This window comes from Cyprinus carpio, chromosome B13, assembly GCF_018340385.1.
Source record: "Cyprinus carpio isolate SPL01 chromosome B13, ASM1834038v1, whole genome shotgun sequence".
Classification (NCBI taxonomy): domain Eukaryota; kingdom Metazoa; phylum Chordata; class Actinopteri; order Cypriniformes; family Cyprinidae; genus Cyprinus; species Cyprinus carpio.
This window is the reverse complement of record NC_056609.1, coordinates 29,643,667-29,662,184: the sequence shown is the minus strand read 5'-3', so window position 1 is coordinate 29,662,184 and position 18,518 is coordinate 29,643,667. Positions and strand designations below refer to the sequence as shown.

Genomic DNA, 18,518 nt, shown 5'->3' with positions numbered 1-18,518 from the left:
CGTGTAGACTACAGCCTTGCGAGTATCTTCAGAGTACAGTGTACAGAGTACGCTAATATTAGTGTAGATGCCATTCTTCTAACGATGTAGCAAGAATAGTGTCAAAGACATACAGTGTTGGAGTATCACAAGATGATATACAGTTAACGCAACATCTGAATGAGAAAATTCACCAGGACTCAGAGGGACACCTCGAGATGCCCCTCCCCTTTAAGACACGGCCACAGTTACCTGAAAATAAGCAGCTGGCTCTGGTGCGGTTGAAGCGCCTGAAAGGAAAATTTGAGAAAGACCCAAAATTCAAGGATGATTATGTTAAATCTATGGAAGGTGTATGAGCCATTTTGCTCTTTACTTTGAATGGTTATGTACAGGTATGGCCTGTAGTGGTCACTTTTAGTTGACACTACACCATCCCCTCCACACAACACAATACTGAATCTAACATTCCAATCTAATTACTTAATTAATTTCTTAATTTTTATTATAATTTTCTTTATTATTATTATTATTATTATTATTATTATGCAGTGTCCTTATGAGCACGGCATCACAATCGATCAGATGCGTGTTAAAGTTGTGTTCGTTACTATAGCAAAACTTGCATTTTAATTATATAGATTATAATACATAAATAACATGACGTAACAAATCTATAAACATCTCATTATGGAAGCAGTTTTAATTAAATAACAATTTTTACCAAGCTTGAAATGAGGAAAATGTATTTACAAAACCATGCAATTACAGCAAAAAACAGCTGTTATACAGTAAGTGTATAGATAAAATATTTTACATTTTGCAAAATTACCCGTGCAGTTACTTGAATGAATGAGGCATTTCTATGTACACTTTAACTGTAACATTGAATAAAGGTTAAAACATTCAAATTGTAAAAGGTGTTTTTAAAAAACACATTGGTAAATGGCAAAGTTTTGGAAATAAACATTTTGTACTTGGTAAAATAATTATTATCTAACTGTTACTATGAATAATTTTTAAAGGTAATCAGTGAATACTGTTCTTGGTTGTTGCTCATTGTGGGTCATTGTTCAGCATGTCTTTCTGCATCTCAGTCCAGTGAGTTCTTTGCTTGGGAGCTTTCATTTCTGCACCTGTAAAGAGCACATATATGTATCTATTACTAAAGGTCTAACTGAATGCACCAAACTGAATGAAAAGCACATGTTGTTTGAAAGCCTATTTATTTATTGTTATTTACCCATTTAATTCTAGCACATTAAGGCTGTGTCCAGTATGTTTGAAATTTAAAGTGTGTATCATCCTAATTAAAGAGATAGTTTACTTTAAAAATGAAAATCATTTACTCCCTTTATGTCGTCTACACGTGACAAACTTGTTGGTTTTGATTACCAGCATTCTTCAAAGTATCTTCTTTTGAGTTCTGCAGAAAAACAAAAGTCAGGGGTTTAAAAAAGAAATGAGGGGGAATTTATGTAATAATGTGAATCATGACAGAATTCTGGGTTAACTATACTTTTAAGTAAATTAGTATTCACTAGTCATCACTATGCAGAAAAATAACAGTGAATGCCACAATAAAATACTTGAAAAATAAACCTTCAATAGATCCATAGCTTCCTGTTGGTAAGTTTGTCTCTTCGGTTAAGATTTCCCCTCAACTGTTGCAGAAAACATTTTATTACATGGCATAATCATGGTCAGTGCTGACATGTACTCAAAGTCACTTTCTCATCGACTCTAACTGTTCCTTATTAGTCCAGTCAGAGAAGTATAATAAAGATGATGTGCACTGCTCACAGGTGTCTGCCATTTCTTCTGCGATGACACTTCTCTTGGTTACTACAAAACATAGGTTAAAAGACATTTGTGGCACATTTAAGAGAAATATTCAGTTATTCCTGTATGTCTCTACATGCTAAGTGAAGAAGCAACCAGCAACAAAACTGTGATTCTGTGTTTTGTTGTAGTCTGTCACAAATGTTTTGGTTGGTGAGCACCTGTACATACAAGTCTGCTTACATAGCAACTGTAAAAACTGGACAAAGCTACTGAAAATGATCTCAGACATATTGATGCATATAAATTTACACTGTCATCTTAAAAATCACTGCAATTAGCTTATATTTAGTTAACTGATATTATTTGAAAATAACGTTCTTCTATAGAATTATAATAATAATAGTATATATACTGGCGGCCGCACCACTGTGTGACGTCACATGAAACCTATAGGCCTATATACAGTCGTGGCCAAAAGTTTTGAGAATTACATAAATATTGGAAATTGGAAAAGTTGCTGCTTAAGTTTTTATAATAGCAATTTGCATATACTCCAGAATGTTATGAAGAGTGATCAGATGAATTGCATAGTCCTTCTTTGCCATGAAAATTAACTTAATCCCAAAAAAAAACCTTTCCACTGCATTTCACTGCTGTCATTAAAGGACCTGCTGAGATCATTTCAGTAATCATCTTGTTAACTCAGGTGAGAATGTTTGACGAGCACAAGGCTGGAGATCATTATGTCAGGCTGATTGGGTTAGAATGGCAGACTTGACATGTTAAAAGGAGGGTGATGCTTGAAATCATTGTTCTTCCATTGTTAACCATGGTGACCTGCAAAGAAACGCGTGCAGCCATCACTGCGGTGCATAAAAATGGCTTCACAGGCAAGGATATTGTGGCTACTAAGATTGCACCTAAATCAACAATTTATAGGTTCATCAAGAACTTCAAAGGAAAGAGGTTCAATTCTTGTAAAGAAGGCTTCAGGGTGTCCAAGAAAGTCCAGCAAGCGCCAGGATCGTCTCCTAAAGAGGATTCAGCTGCAGGATCGGAGTGCCACCAGTGCAGAGCTTGCTCAGGAATGGCAGCAGGCAGGTGTGAGCGCATCTGCACGCACCGTGAGGCCAAGACTTTTGGAAGATGGCCTGGTGTCAAGAAGGGCAGCAAAGAAGCCACTTCTCTCCAAAAAAACATCAGGGACAGATTGATCTTCTGCAGAAAGTATAGTGAATGGACTGCTGAGGACTGGGGCAAAGTCATAACCAATCCAACAACAGTTTGGTGAAGAACAATGCATTTTCCAGCACGATGGAGCACCGTGCCATAAGGCAAAAGTGATAACTAAGTGGCTCGGGACCGGAATGTTGAAATTTTGGGTCCATGGCCTGGAAACTCCCCAGATCTTAATCCCATTGAGAACTTGTGGTCAATCCTCAAGAGGCGGGTTGACAAACAAAAACCCACTAATTCTGACAAACACCAAGAAGTTATTATGAAAGAATGGGTTGCTATCAGTCAGGATTTGGCCCAGAAGTTGATTAAGAGCATGCCCAGTCGAATTGCAGAGGTCTTGAAAAAGAAGGGCCAACACTGCAAATACTGACTCTTTGCATAAATGTCATGTAATTGTCGATAAAACCTTTGAAACGTATGAAGTGCTTGTAATTATATTTCAGTACATCACAGAAACAACTGAAACAAAGATCTAAAAGCAGTTTAGCAGCAAACTTTTTGAAAACTAATATTTATGTAATTCTCAAAACATTTGGCCACGACTGTATATATATATTGCAACTTAGACTTTAAAAATTGATTTTTTTTTTCAGTTGTAGCCGAATTAAGTGACGTCATATGGTAAATACCATATAAACTGTATAAGAAGAAGAATGATCTTTATTGCCATGCAGGTATGTTTATACATATTTAAAATAACAGGTATAATAACAGGTAAATACACGAGATCGATTTTAAAGTTTGTAAACTGAGAACGGCGAACTGTTGTTACCTTCTCTGCGAACATGACAAATATTTAAAATTTTTCTAGGCTTTTAAATGAATGAATAAAGTATATAAAAATAGTTAAAAGAAGGCGAGATTTTTAGGTGGGTGTGGTCGAGCAACACGCTTGGGCTTTGATTGGTCAATACAATGTTTGGCGATGACGTTGAATCCCGGAAATCGAAACTTATCGATCTAAACGATACGAAGAAATGAAAGTGTACTCGTGTCTGTGATCAGTGTCGGTGTGAACTGACACTGTTAGTACCATGTTAAATTGATCTAAAAACATGGTACTGCGTCTTTTAGTGTTCTTCCGCTGAAGATATGACGCTTTGCGTGGCGCTCACGTGCTGATCAACGTAGTGAACCTCTGTCACTGATATTTTAGATCTTTTTTTAACTGTGCAATGGAGTCTCTGTCAGGGAATTATATTTCTCAGCTGAACGAGTACCAGCAGAAGACACAGTGCGCCGTGGAGTATGAGGAGGGATCCACAGATGGACCGAGTCACAACAAAACGTGTGGAGCTATCAATCTTTTACAAATACAATTAATATAAAACCATTGTTTCTGACTTGTTTGTAATCACATGTGTGTTATCAGGTTCACTATGAGGGCTATAGTTAATGGACAGCGGTATCCTGAAGGCAATAGGAAAACCAAAAAACAGCCAAAAACAAACTCTACCAAAAAAAAAACACACCAAATAAAAAACACCCAAAAAAAAAAACCTTAAATAACAAAAAAAATATATATTACAAAAAATATCTCTCTCTGTCTCTGTGTGTGTGTGTGTGTGTGTGTGTGTGTGTGTGTGTGTGTGTGTGTTTATGTGGCCTTTTAAAATATTGAAATGCTATATAATACATATTTTCACTTATATTTTTATATTGTACACCCCCCCCCCCCCCACACCACACATATATATATATTATTGATTTAATCACTTATATATTTTCTTATATATATATTATAAAATACATATATAGTATATATATATACAAATTATAAAAATAAATAACACAAACAAAAATAACACACAAAAACACAAACAAACGATAAGTTTTATTGATAAGTTTTGGTTAATAAGATATGGAATATTTTTAATTAAAAAATAAAATACAAAAAATAAAAAACAATAAAAAAATAATAATAAAACAAATAAATGATATATAAAAAAAAATATATATTATTAAATATATTGCTATAAAACACAATATATATATATATATATATATATATTATATATATTAATATATATATATTTTTTACATTTAAATCTTATCTAATAATAAAATCAAAATTTAAAACATTTAATAAATTATAAAATCAAACATTTAATACATTAAAACAATCAATGAATAGTTTTAGTGTGTGTGTGTTCACTGCAGTGTGTGTGCACATGGATGGGTGAAATGCAGAGCACAAATACTTGGCCACACATCACTTCCTTTCCTTTCATTTTTAATATAAACAATCAATGAATAGTTTTATTACCTAATGTTAATGAACATTAATAAATACTGTAACAAAAGTATTGCTCACTGTTGATAAATGCATTACTAATGGGCCCTTATTGTAAAGTGTTACCAAATTTCATATTTGTTCTAGATTCTAGATCATTTGTTTAAAATTAATATATATGTCTTTAACTGCAGACAACTTCATCTGTTCAAAACGCTCTCAACAATATGACTGTATCTCAGAGGAATTATACTTGCTGGCTCAATGAACATTCACAGAAGAGCAAGTTATGTTTCAAGGCTCATGAGTCCACTAAGATGGATCCAAGAAACACTACTCAGTGAGTATTTAAACATTTGCGCGCATGCCTGTTCTTCTGATTCACAATGTCCTGCTGAGAAAAGATAGAAAAGTACCTTTTAAAATAAAATGTGCGCGATCTTCAAAATAAATTCCAGCCCCTAGCAAGAAATAAGACTTGATTCTCTCTTATCTCTTTTGCAGATTGTATACTTATGTTTGTAAGTATGTTTGCGGTGATAGAGAGTTTCCTGAGGCTTGTGGAAATAATAAGAGGGATGCTAAAGAAATAGCGGCAAAATGTGTTTATGAAGAGCTACTCAAAACACAAGAGGTAACAGCATTTATCTACTTGGACTGTCTAAGGCTCTAATTTATTTTTTGTTTGTTTGTTTGACTTTTGTTTTTGGCATTTAAGATCTTCAATGACAACAGCAATCGAACACAGAGGTCAGAGGTTGCATCTCGTAGGTAAATAATAAACAACATCATCATGACTGACAGTAACTGACTTATATTAAAAATTGTGCTCACCCTCAGTTCACCCAAGATTAGGATGAGTTTGTTTCTTCATCAGATTTGGAGAAATGTAGCATTTCATCAGTGTCTCAGCAATGGATGCTCTGCAGTGAATGGGTGCCGTCAGAATGAGAGTTTTGAAGTTAAAAACGTCTTAATCCTGGATGTGTTTCAGCTTTTGTCTTCTCCAGATGTTAACTGATGGACTGGAGTGCTGTGGATTACTTGTGATTATTGTGATGTTTTTTTATCAGCTGTTTTGGACTCTCATTCTGACGGCACCCATTCACTGCAGAGCATCCATTGATGAGACACTGACGCAATGCTACATTTCTACAAACCTGATGAAGAAACAAACTCATCCTTATGGAGTCAAAATAACGCCGTATATATACGCAAAAAAATTTAGTTTTGCAAAAGAAAATTAAAGTATTGAGGAAAATAATTTAGCTTTTTGCAAACAAAAATAAAGAATTGCAAAACATAAATGATACCGCGCGAAAGCAATGATTTTGCAATACATATTTTCCATGGTCATATCGGGTCATATCTATTATTTTATTTTCAACACTGATTTTATTTTGCGTGTCAGTCTAGTTTGAGCTTGCGCTTCATTTTTCTGCGCGTCTCGCTTTGTGGCGCTGTTTTGACGTGGGGGTGGAGTCAAGGGGCAGGGGCGTGTACAACATGCCTCCCTGGAAGTGATGTCATCGGCCCGAGACGCAGCTCACTGATCCAGGTACTGTCATGATGAGCAGATGCATGCAAGTGGATTGCTTCCTTTTATTCACTAGCATTAAAACATGCATGGTTTCGTTTATTAACTTTATTAACAAATGTATATGTGCATTAGCAGCGTCTCTAAAGTTACATGCGAAACTACTATACACTTCTCTAACGTCAATAGCATGCAAGGAGAATGACTAACAGTCATGAAAACAACTGTTAACTGTTCATCCAGGTGTCAACTATAATGCACACCTTTTATATTTTTTGATAATAACAAACCCGCGTGACCATAGCAACCTGAGATTATCAGAGATTGATCAAATATTTTTATCATTATATATATATATAATATATCCAAGTGGATGCTGCACACTGCTGGTGGTTGAGGAGAGACCCCCCACATGATCGTACAGCGAATTGGGTGTACAACAATACATTATAAAGCGCTATATAAATGCATCATTCATTTATTCATATAGGCTAACCGTAAATAATAATCGATAATAATCTTATATTAAATAGGGCTATATTTTTATATTTATTGTTATGCTTATTTACCCTTTTAATTCGTGTATTGCTAACCTAATTAACGTTCTTTAAATGAGTGTTTTCATTTACAAATGAAACTAGCGAATTATTCTTTTATAATTCTAGTATTTATTATTATAGGGTTATTGTTAAATTCATCCTCTAACGTGCACTTCCAGTAAAAAATCTTTATTGACATGTCGGGCTTTTACAGTATAGGCTATTATTTACAAAACTCATCAGGGCTGCGTTTTCCAAAAGCATCATTAAAACTAGCAGTAACTCTGAACTAATGTGAACAAAGAACGCTTCTGTGCGCTGGGTGTCCTCCCACAGGTTAAGATATCTTAAACAAACACTGTTAATACACATGCAGTTAACCAAATGAAACAATACACATTTTAATGCTATAAAAGTGTGCACATCGAGAGAAATAAACAGCAGATGTGCATGGTAACAACTTCTTTAACTTGAGCAAACGCTGCTAATGCACATATACATTTGTTAATAAAGTTAATAAAACGAAACCATGCATGTTTTAATGCTAGTGAATAAAAGGAAGCGATCCACTCACATGCATCTGCTCATCATGACAGTACCTGGATCAGTGAGCTGCATCTCGGGGCGATGACATCACTTCCAGGGAGGCATGTTGTACACGCCCCTGCCCCTTGACTCCACCCCCACGTCAAAACAGCGCCACAAAGCGAGACGCGCAGAAAAGTGAAGCGCACAGGAAAAAACGGCAGCGCAAGCTCAAACTAGACTGACACGCAAAATAAAAAATCAGTGTTGCAAATAAATTCGCGCGGTAGACCATAGAAAATATGTATTGCAAAATCATTGCTTTCGCGCGGTATCATTTATGTTTTGCAATTCTTTATTTTTGTTTGCAAAAAGCTAATTATTTTTCCTCAATACTTAAATTTTTCGTTTGCAAAACTTTATTTTCTTTTGCAAAACTTTATTTTTTTGCATATATATATATATATATATTATATATATATATATATATATATATATATATATATATATATATACAGCGTTATTTTTGACTCCATACATCCTGATCTTGGATCAGCGCCGGCGCTGTGGTGGGGCATTCGAGTGCCCTTGCCCCCCCTAGCGGTCATTGATGCCCCTCCTACAGGCCATGGCGTGCCCACCCGCCCCCCCCCCCCCCCTTTTAATTTCCCTTTTAGTTATTATTTTAATATTAAATGTTCAAACTGTAACTTAAATTAAATAAAATAAAAGAATGGGGAAAATGCATAATTTTGGTTGTTCATGGCACGTTACTAGGCTTCGTCATTGTGAATGCTTATTGGTCGCCGAGTAAACTTGTTACATTTGATTTGCAGCGCGCGCGCAAAATCCATTTCAAGTTGAAGAACAGTTTTGTCCGTCTATATTATAGACAGTTGTTAGCAGCTAATTTTAAAAAAAAAAAAAAAAAAAAAAATAAATGGATTTACGAAAATGGTTTAGACCTCCGCAGCCTTGTCAATCAGCAGACTTAGATACTCCGGCCACGACCACCAGTACCACGGTCTATGAGAGCCGAGCTTGCCCTTCTTCTGCAAATGCTAGCTCCGGACAACCGCCAAAAGATTTAATACGCAGACATTTGTGTGATGATGTCCAACTCGTTTTATGAAGAAAAAAAACCTTAAGTTTTCAGAAACATCTATACGAAAAACTTTGTCTGATGGGGACATTTTTTTTTGCCGGTTATCAAAGCTTCAAACTGATTCAGTGTTTTATTTTTGTCGTCGTAATTTGTTAATTATTTAAGTATAAAAAATATATAGCTATTTATTGAAGGCCTATTTTATGTTTTTTATTTAGCCTATATTATATTTATATTATTATTTTCTGTCCTGTTCTGTTGTTTAGGCTATCTGTTCTGGGCCGGGTTTCCCGATAACGATGTAGTCTAGCCTATCTTAGCTCTTAAAAGCGCTCTCTACGTGCAAGGTTATGAACGTTAGCTGCAATTCCTCGCGTGTTTCCCAAAAATGTAGGCTACTGAACTCGTAGAGCGAGAGAATAGGCTACTACGTGCTACTTGAGTCGCTGTCCATTCGCAAAGTGCTGAACTAGGCCATACTAACCTTATATGGAATCGTATTCTGAACGTGTAACCTAACAATCGTCATCTGTTGTGTATTAGGAATCAAGACAGGTAAAAAAAAAAAAAATAATTATATAATGACATTCTATATAGATAGATCATTAGAGCTAACATTCTAGGCTAGAATGTCATTCTATATAGATCATTGGAGCTAACTGACTCTTGCCGTATCCGGTCGGCAAAACAGCAAATTTCAGCGCTGTCTTCTGTTCCTCTTTTAGATAAAAACCCAAGTTGTTCATTGTCATTCTATATAGATCTTTCAGATTTAGGTCTGGATTTCCATGCTACTATGATGTTGCCAATGCGACAAAAAATATTATCAAACGACAGTGCCCACCCCCCCCCCCCCCCCCCCCCCCCCCCCCCCGCCGATGATCCAATGCCCCCCCAGTAGATCTGCTCTGACGCCGACTCTGTCTTGGATAACCTGAGAGTGAGCACATTTTCAGCTAATTTTTCATTTTTGCACTTTTATACTCTATATTGTGCTGTTAATTTGACTCTTATCCTTTATTCAAGGCTAGCCTGGACCGTGCCAGTTTGGGTTTAGCTGATGAATCTCGAAGCACCACGCCTGACAACAACTTCATAGCACTTCTCAATAACTACAGCCAGAAACATAAACATGTGCTTGATTTCAATTTAGTGGAGAGACGAGGCCCTGCTCACAACCCTGAGTGAGTCTTGAACAGGCCATATCTCTGCAGATTCGTTTGAGTTGAAAACAAAAAACTGACAATTTTCTTTTTCAGGTTTGTGTATAAAGTTGTCATAAACGGGAAGGAATACCCTGAAGGACAAGGAAAGAGCGCAAAGGAGGCGAAGCAACATGCTGCTCAGCGCGCTTGGAGCGAAATTAATGAGCATTCTGGATGGACCACACAGGCAAGACGCTTCAGAAATACAGATATATTTATAAATCTAGATGTTCATGATGTCATGTTTATTAATGCACATGCATGTTATGAATCAACAGAGTTCTGGAAATGACAGCTCCTCACAAACTCAAGAGACATCGTAAGTTTAAAAGAACAAAATAACAATGCATCTTTATATGATAATATATAATGTGCATAGAATGATATAGAGATGCATTGTAGTTTAATGTTTATCTGTTTCATAGTGAATCTCCGGATGCACAGCACTCTTCAAAAAGCTCTTCTGAAAGTCCCAGCTCAAGTTCTTTCATCGTCTTCAAAGACTCATCTGCTGTCAGTTCTCCTATGGCCATAAGTCCCGTAAGCCCTGTCTGCATTATTGGTAGCATTTGCACTTCATTTCTATCCATTTCATAAAACATAAACACTTTTTAGGGTATTACATATATTTGAAAAACTTATGAAAGCAATCTGTTACAGAGTGTGAGTCCACTGGATGTGAAGCCGAAAATAAAGTAAGCATTTTTAGATTTTGTTTTTATGTATATAATTTTTTTTTTCAGTCATTAATGACACAAAATAACATGCCACTTTTTTTTTTTCTTTTAGATTAGCACCAAATTTTCATCTGTCACCAAATGGTCTGGCCGGGAGTAGAGAGGTATTGCAGCATTATTTGCCAGTAATGGTGAAGTAAATGAGTACAAAACAGTATTAGATGAACTGTAAAGTAAAACAAAATGAAGTTCTCTGTGAAATTAGTTGCATTTTCTGCGACAAATGCAAAATATAAAGAAAGTAAGACTGAAAATATATATGCTTGTGAAGTTTGGGACATGTATGTTTTACTTTATGAGTATCCTCCCTAAAGTAATGTTTGCAAAATTAATAGATAAATGAAAAAAAAAAAAAAAAAAAAAAAAAAGATTCAATGGGTGTGAAATCTCTTTTCCGCTACATAAGAAAAAATGGTAAATCGTAATTATGACAAGTCAAAAATTCAAGATAAAAAAATCAATATGAGACAAATTTATGGCAAAAAAGGCAAAATTATGACATGTTTATAAGTTATTTTTGTCATAATTTTACCCTTTTAGTACCATGATATACACCTCTCATAATTATGCATTTTTATATCATAATTGCAACCTTTTAATATAATAATATAAACTTTTTAATCTCATAATTTTTACTTTTTATATCATTATTAGGATTTATCAAAGCTTTTTTCCTTATCTGGCAGAAATTGGCTTCCATAAAAAGAAATTCAAAGTTGTATAAAAAATATAAATAGGATGTTTTCATAAAACCAGTTCCAAAATTCCCCAAACGCAAGAAATTTTTTTTTTCTTTTAATGACTTTTTTTCTAGTATTTCATTCTTCCAGTACTTTGCACAGGTGGGTCCTAACATGAATGTACAAAAACCAGCAAAGCCATCTGGAGGTCAAACTTCAAACCAAGCTACAAAGTCAAGGTAAACATTTAACATTGAATCTATTTAACATTTACATTTAGCAGACGCTTTTATCCAAAGTGACTTACAGTGCATTCAGGCTAACACCTCATCTAACCAAACCCACAACCCTTGCGCTGCTAACACAATGCTCTACCACTGACCCCACCTGCTAACACAATGCTCTACCACTGAGCGCACCTGCTTACTTTCTGTCAGTAAGCATAGCTTTTGAGAAGCTTTTTTTCCCTTTAGAAATCCATTGTTTTGAAGCTGTTATGTTGATTTTTGTAGGTTTTTAGAAGACTTTGATTCAATAAATCCAATTGGCAAAGGTGGCTTCGGCCGTGTTTTCAAGGCAAGACGAAAGCTTGAGAACACACATTATGCTGTGAAGATAGTGAAGAGTACAAAGTAAGTCAATTTAGTATGTGATGTGTGTCCTGTAGGTTACATCTTCCCAATACCTGCCATTTTTAGTGTTAATATGTGTCCCTGCAGCACAAAAGCAGTCTTAAGTCTCTGCGGTTTATTTGTAGCAATAGCCAACAATACATTGTATGAGTCCAAATTATTGATTTTTCTTTTATGCCAAAAATCATTAGGATATTAAGTAAAGATCATGTTCCATGAAGATATTTAGTAAATTTCCTACCGTAAATATATCAAAACTTAAATTTTGATAATTAATATGCATTGCTAAGAATTCATTTGAACAACTTTAAAGATGATTTTCTCAATATTTAGATTTTTTTGCACCCTCAGATTCCAGATTTTCAAATAGTTGTATCTCGGCCAAATCATAACAAACCATACATGAATGAAAAGATGATTTATTCAGCTTTCAGATGATGTATAAATCTCAATTTAGAAAAATTTACCCTCATGGTTTTGTGGTGCAGGGTCACATATGATGTTCAAAATGTTATCTAGGCCGGCACATAAATAGGTTTTAAAACAAAATATACAGCTATATACCTAATATAATGTCATCATATGCTGTATTTCCCTAGAAAAGCTCGTCGTGAGGTCGGTGCTTTGGCTAAGTTTAATAACGCCAACATCGTCCGCTACTACTCATGTTGGGTGGAGGACACGGCGTACAGACACGAGTCTTCAGAGAGCTACAGCCATTCAGAGTAATTCACCAAAAACAACTCTTTCTGAAACAAACTGCAGTCTCTGTCTTCATCCAGCTGTAACGTGTATATTTGTGCTGATCTCTCTGTCTGCTGGCTTTAGTTCTGGCAGTGACCCGGGAACAAAATACCTCTACATTCAGATGGAGTTTTGTGAGGGAGACACGCTTCGTGCCTGGATTGATAAAAGAAACTCTTCTAATGTTCGTGACCCAGAGAGGAGGACGGACGCAGCACAGATCAACAGGCAGGTGCTGAAGGCCGTGGAGTACATCCACAAAGAGGGCTTGATCCACAGAGACCTGAAGGTGGGCAGCTCACTAGAATGTGACCCTGGAGCACAAAACCAGTCATAGGTTGCACGGGTGTAATTGTAGCAATAGCCAGCTATGCATTGTATGGGTCATGTATTCATGTTTTTCCTACCGTAAATATACCAAATTTCCGTTTTGATTAGTAATATGCATTGCTAAGAATTTCATTTGGACAACTTTAAAGGTGATTTTTATGTATGTAACATCTTGATTTTTTTTTTTTTTTTTTTGCACTCTCAGATTCCATAACAAACCGTACATCAATGGAAAGCTTATTTATTCAGCTTTCAGGTGATGTATAAATCTCAATTTCGAAAATTGACTCTTATGACTGGTTTTGTGGTCCATGGTCACAAGTAGTTAAAATTAAATTGGTCATACCTAGCTGGATGTTAAAAAGTGGTCATGAAATGCATTTTTTTTATTATTTTGTAATGTTTTCTTCTGAGGTGCGCTTATAATCTTAGTATGTTATTTTTCATCAAAAATGGTTAGAATTTAGATATAAATAGTCATTTTCTTCTCTGAATTGATCCCTCTTGCTGTCGGAAGGGGCGTGTCTGCTGGGAGACTGAAATGTAAACAATGTAACAATTTCCTTTTTTTCAGTTTATAGGTTTATTATTAACATGTGTCTGGAAATCTTGTCATTTGTGTGGATGCTTCTGTTTATGGTTAATTCATGCATCCTTAAATTCAAAATTGTTCAACCTTCCATAAATTACCCCCTAAAAAGGTCTTAAATTGGAGCAGAAAGTCTTAAGTTCATAAAATCAATGAATTAAATTTATTTTCAAATTAAGCGAGTAAATAAGAATCGGTGTTATGTACTATTATAGTTTTATTAATATTTTGAAGGGTTTTTTTCTATTTTATTTTAGCTATTTATATAAATATAATTATTATTATATTATATATATATATATATATATATATATATATATATATATATATATATATATATATATATATATATATATATATATATATATATATATATATATAAATACAGTACAGACCAAAAGTTTGGAAACATTACTATTTTTAATGTTTTTGAAAGAAGTCTCTTCTGCTCATCAAGACTGCATTTATTTGATCAAAAATACAGAAAAAAAACAGTAATATTGTGAAATATTATTACAACTTAAAATAATAGTTTTCTATTTGAATATACTTAAAAACAAAAAAATGTATTCCTGTGATGCAAAGCTGAATTTTCAGCATCATTACTCCAGCCTTCAGTGTCACATGTAACATCCAGTCTATCACATGATCATTTAGAAATCATTCTAATATTCTGATTTATTATGAGTGTTGGAAACAGTTCTGCTGTCTAATATATTTGATGAAGAAAAGGTTAAAAAGAACTGCATTTATTCAAAAAAAAAAAAAAAATTCTAATAATATATTTTCTTTACTATCACTTTTTTATCAATTTAACACATCCTTGCTGAATAAAAGTATTGATTTTATTAAAAAAAAGAAAGAAAAAAAAAATTACTGACCCCAAATTACTGACCAGTAGTGTATATTGTTATTACAAAATATTTATATTTTAAAAACATAGCAAACTTTTTTTTTTTTTTTTTATTTTTTTTTTTTACTTTTATTCATCAAAGTATGCTAAAAAAGTATCACATGTTCTGAAAAAATATTAAGCAGCAGAACTGTTTCCAACTTTGATAATGAATCATCATATTAGAATGATTTCTAAAGGATCATGTGATAATGATCCTAAAAATTCAGCTTTGCATCACAGAAATAAATGATAATTTAAAGTATAATAAATTTAAAAAACAGTTATTTTTAAGTTGTAATAATATATCACAATATTACATTTTTTTTTCTGTGTTTTTGATCAAATAAATGCAGGCTTGAATGAGCAGAAGATATATCAAATATAAAATATAATATATATATATATATATATATATATATATATATATATATATATATATATATATATATATATATATATAATATAAGTAATGGAATTTTTTTTTTTATTTCAGTTTTTGTTAACGATAATAACCTTGAACTGAAACAGAATTCCTGACTTCTGGTTTCCACTAGAGTCCTGGTTAGCATGCTGTTCTGATTGCTCTTTTCTGTTTCTTTGTTCCAGCCTTTGAACATAATGTTCAGCAGTGAGGGAACAGTAAAGGTTGGAGACTTCGGCCTCGTGACCGCAGCAGAAACTGACAATGACGTGCAACTTCTGGAACGGACTAAAGGGACAGGAACCCGTATTTACATGAGCCCGGAGCAGGTGAGTCCGGAGGCCTGCTGTTCATAAACCATTTAACTTGACTCTAATTTTGCATATTTCATTTAAATTGGAATGTTCATGCACATACACAAGTTTACAAAGTAAATAAGAATCTTATCTGACTGCAGGTGCTATGAGATTGTAATATATAAGTGTGTTTTATGTGAGTGTAATGCTGAAGATTTCACTGTTCTTAACTGAATATTTAGGCGAATCAAACATCGTATGACAGAAAGGTGGATATATATGCTCTGGGTCTCATTTATTTCGAACTCATCTGGAATCTCTTCACGTTGCATGAAAGGAAAAAGGTTTGATTCATCTTTTAGTCTCTTATGTAACACTACAATCTATGTGTTCATCCTGAATGATTTTCTTGTGTGTAAACATTGAAGTGATTTTTTTTTTCTTTTCAAATTCTTTTAGATTTGGGACGATATAAGAAGTAGGGATTTTCCACCACAGTTTTCCAAGAAATGTAACTTTGAGGTGAGTGTATTTATTAAAATTGAGCATGGTTTTCATTGGTGCAAGTGCTGTTGTGCTAAAATCATCAATTGGTCAGTCAATTATCAATCAATTTAAATATTAGCCTGCTATGATCACTTACTCAAAGCTGACCGTTATCTAACATGCTGACTCGTTTTTCACGACTGATGAAACAGCACAAGCTTATAGATCAAATGCTGAGACCCCGTCCTGAAGAGAGACCAGACGCCTCGGAGCTGATCAGAGAGCTGGACCGATATACTAACATCCTGAATGCAGATAAAGACAACAAAACCATTTAATGAGATCTCATCTCTTATATATGCCTTTATAATAATAGCAGTTGCTTATACTGTAACATATAAGGTGAAGCATTTGGCAGAAGCTTCCATAAAGCAATTAAAAGGTTCACATGGCAAGTGTGCAATTCTAGAAACAAGGGGACGAAGGGGAAGTTGATGTAAAACAATGACAATTTTGTCATCAGTTACTCATCTGTGGAAAATGTTGAATGCCTGCTGTGTTCTGTAGAACACAAACGAAAGAAAAACAGAAGTGTAAAAAGGTATAAAGTGAGTTTATCTTGTGTCTAACACGTCTCTGTTCTCTCTGATCATGCTGTTGTATTACTTTAATTCAGTCTGCATGTTTACATGAATTATCATGTCAAGAATCAAAGGATGACAAATACAACTGAGTGTTGATCCACTCAGTTTTTATTTACATGAATTTCCTTTGGAACAGAAGTTGAATCCATTAGCTGTCAGTCTTTATTGTGAACCGGTCTGTATTGCACAGTATTCTGAAACAATAAATCATGAGCTTTCAACCTTGTGTACAGTTAAAGTGGTGCATTTGTATCCATTCTCTCTCTTTTTGCTGTCTGTGAAGGTTTTCTTATGTGCTCACATCTGATTTTATATTATTGGGATGTTCTTGTGAAAATATATATAAAAAAATCTGTTTAAGCATACTTAATTACTTAAATTGCTAGGCTGTCATTGTAAATAAGAATCCTGTAGAATTAGCTACTCAATCTCTCGTTTTAAAAATGTCAAAATTGGGTCTAAGATATGATCAGTTTATTCCAGAACATTAGCTAAAGAGAGAGAGACACAAAGATCACATTGTGGGATCACCACAAGAATGCGCTCTTTCTACTAGGACTGTGTATTGTGTGGGAGAATCTGGGAAAATGTTCACGATACAGGGGTTGCGATACGATATGTTGCGATACTGTCAGCAATGTGATATATTGGGATATTTCTTATTTTAGGAATAGGATATATTTTTAGGAAAGCTGTCATTAAGAACACAATTCAATTAAAATTTATTTGTATAGCGCTTTTTACGATACAAATCATTGCAAAGCAACTTTACAGAAAATTAAGTTTCTACAATATTTAGTAGTTGCTTATCAGTGGTGACTGTCAGTTTATGTGCATATGGCAGAAATCAATTAAATATATAATCAAACAGACAATGAACACTATTAACAGCAATTATATTACATGATGCAATCAAACTTATAGCAAAAATTGGTAGTGCTTTATGTTGTAAGAACACACCACCATATGCAAACCTTAGCAATAAGTAAATAAAAATTATTTAACCAGAATACAGAATTGCATTTGCAATAATCAGTCCTTGTAACATTCAACGATATTGAACCACTTTTTGTGCAGTACGTGTAAACTTACGTGCTTGCAGGATCCTTTAGTTAAATGTATAATACATTTAAAATAAAGGAATATATATACACACATGTATTTTATATATATATATATATATTCAGTTTACAATTGTGATACAATGTCATAACATTTTGATCTGAACAAAAAATGACATCTGCTTAATATCAATAAAAAGGTGCGTACAGGATTACACCAACTACACAAAACGCCCCCAAAAAGAGAGAAAGCTGCGCGGTGACCCTACCGCCCACCTCGACCCGCCCCGTGGGAGCCCCTCTTAACACGGGACACGGTGGGACCGAGACGGTGCCCTCTCCACGGTCCCGCGGTGGACGTTACCACAAAAGCCCAAATGACGGCACACTTCAGCTTTGTACACCGAACCAGGAACAGGGACAGTTCTTTCATCCTCCATTACTAGCAGCGAATAGCGAATAGCGAATAGCGAATATTAATGCTAACATTAATGGCGTGCCCTAATGCTAGTATTTCCTGTTACTCTCACCGTCGTTCAGAGACAAAGACTGAAAACTCAAAACGAAACAACTGCCATGAATTTTGTATGATTTTTTTTTTTAAATATTGATATTCCGTTTTTGAGAATCCATACATTATCGCCAAACAAAATATCGCGATACTCACGTGTATCGATATTTTCTTACACCCCTAGTTTCTACGAGTATTTAGCTTTGATTTGAAATAAAACAGCGCATCCTTGTGGCGCGGATGATACAGAAGAGCATACACAGCATACGGTGATATGAAGAGACACAGAGGAGACTGCTGACAAAGAAATTGTTCAATAAAGTCGTTATTGTTGTTTTCTTCGGT

At 34.5% G+C, this 18,518-nt stretch overlaps 1 protein-coding gene across 1 annotated transcript; it reads left to right on the top strand.

Moving 5' to 3' along the window:
* Positions 1-3,951: 3,951 nt before the first annotated feature.
* Positions 3,952-16,827, top strand: LOC109093637 (interferon-induced, double-stranded RNA-activated protein kinase). Its single transcript, XM_042737596.1, has 18 exons — positions 3,952-4,291; positions 4,376-4,504; positions 5,430-5,576; positions 5,741-5,870; positions 9,969-10,126; positions 10,202-10,334; positions 10,426-10,466; positions 10,573-10,687; positions 10,808-10,842; positions 10,937-10,988; positions 11,727-11,803; positions 12,077-12,196; positions 12,796-12,921; positions 13,025-13,229; positions 15,361-15,504; positions 15,714-15,815; positions 15,931-15,993; positions 16,170-16,827. Exons 1-18 carry the CDS (start codon positions 4,179-4,181, stop codon positions 16,293-16,295), a joined length of 2,016 nt encoding a protein of 671 aa, XP_042593530.1. The 5' UTR covers positions 3,952-4,178; the 3' UTR covers positions 16,296-16,827.
* Positions 16,828-18,518: the final 1,691 nt, after the last annotated feature.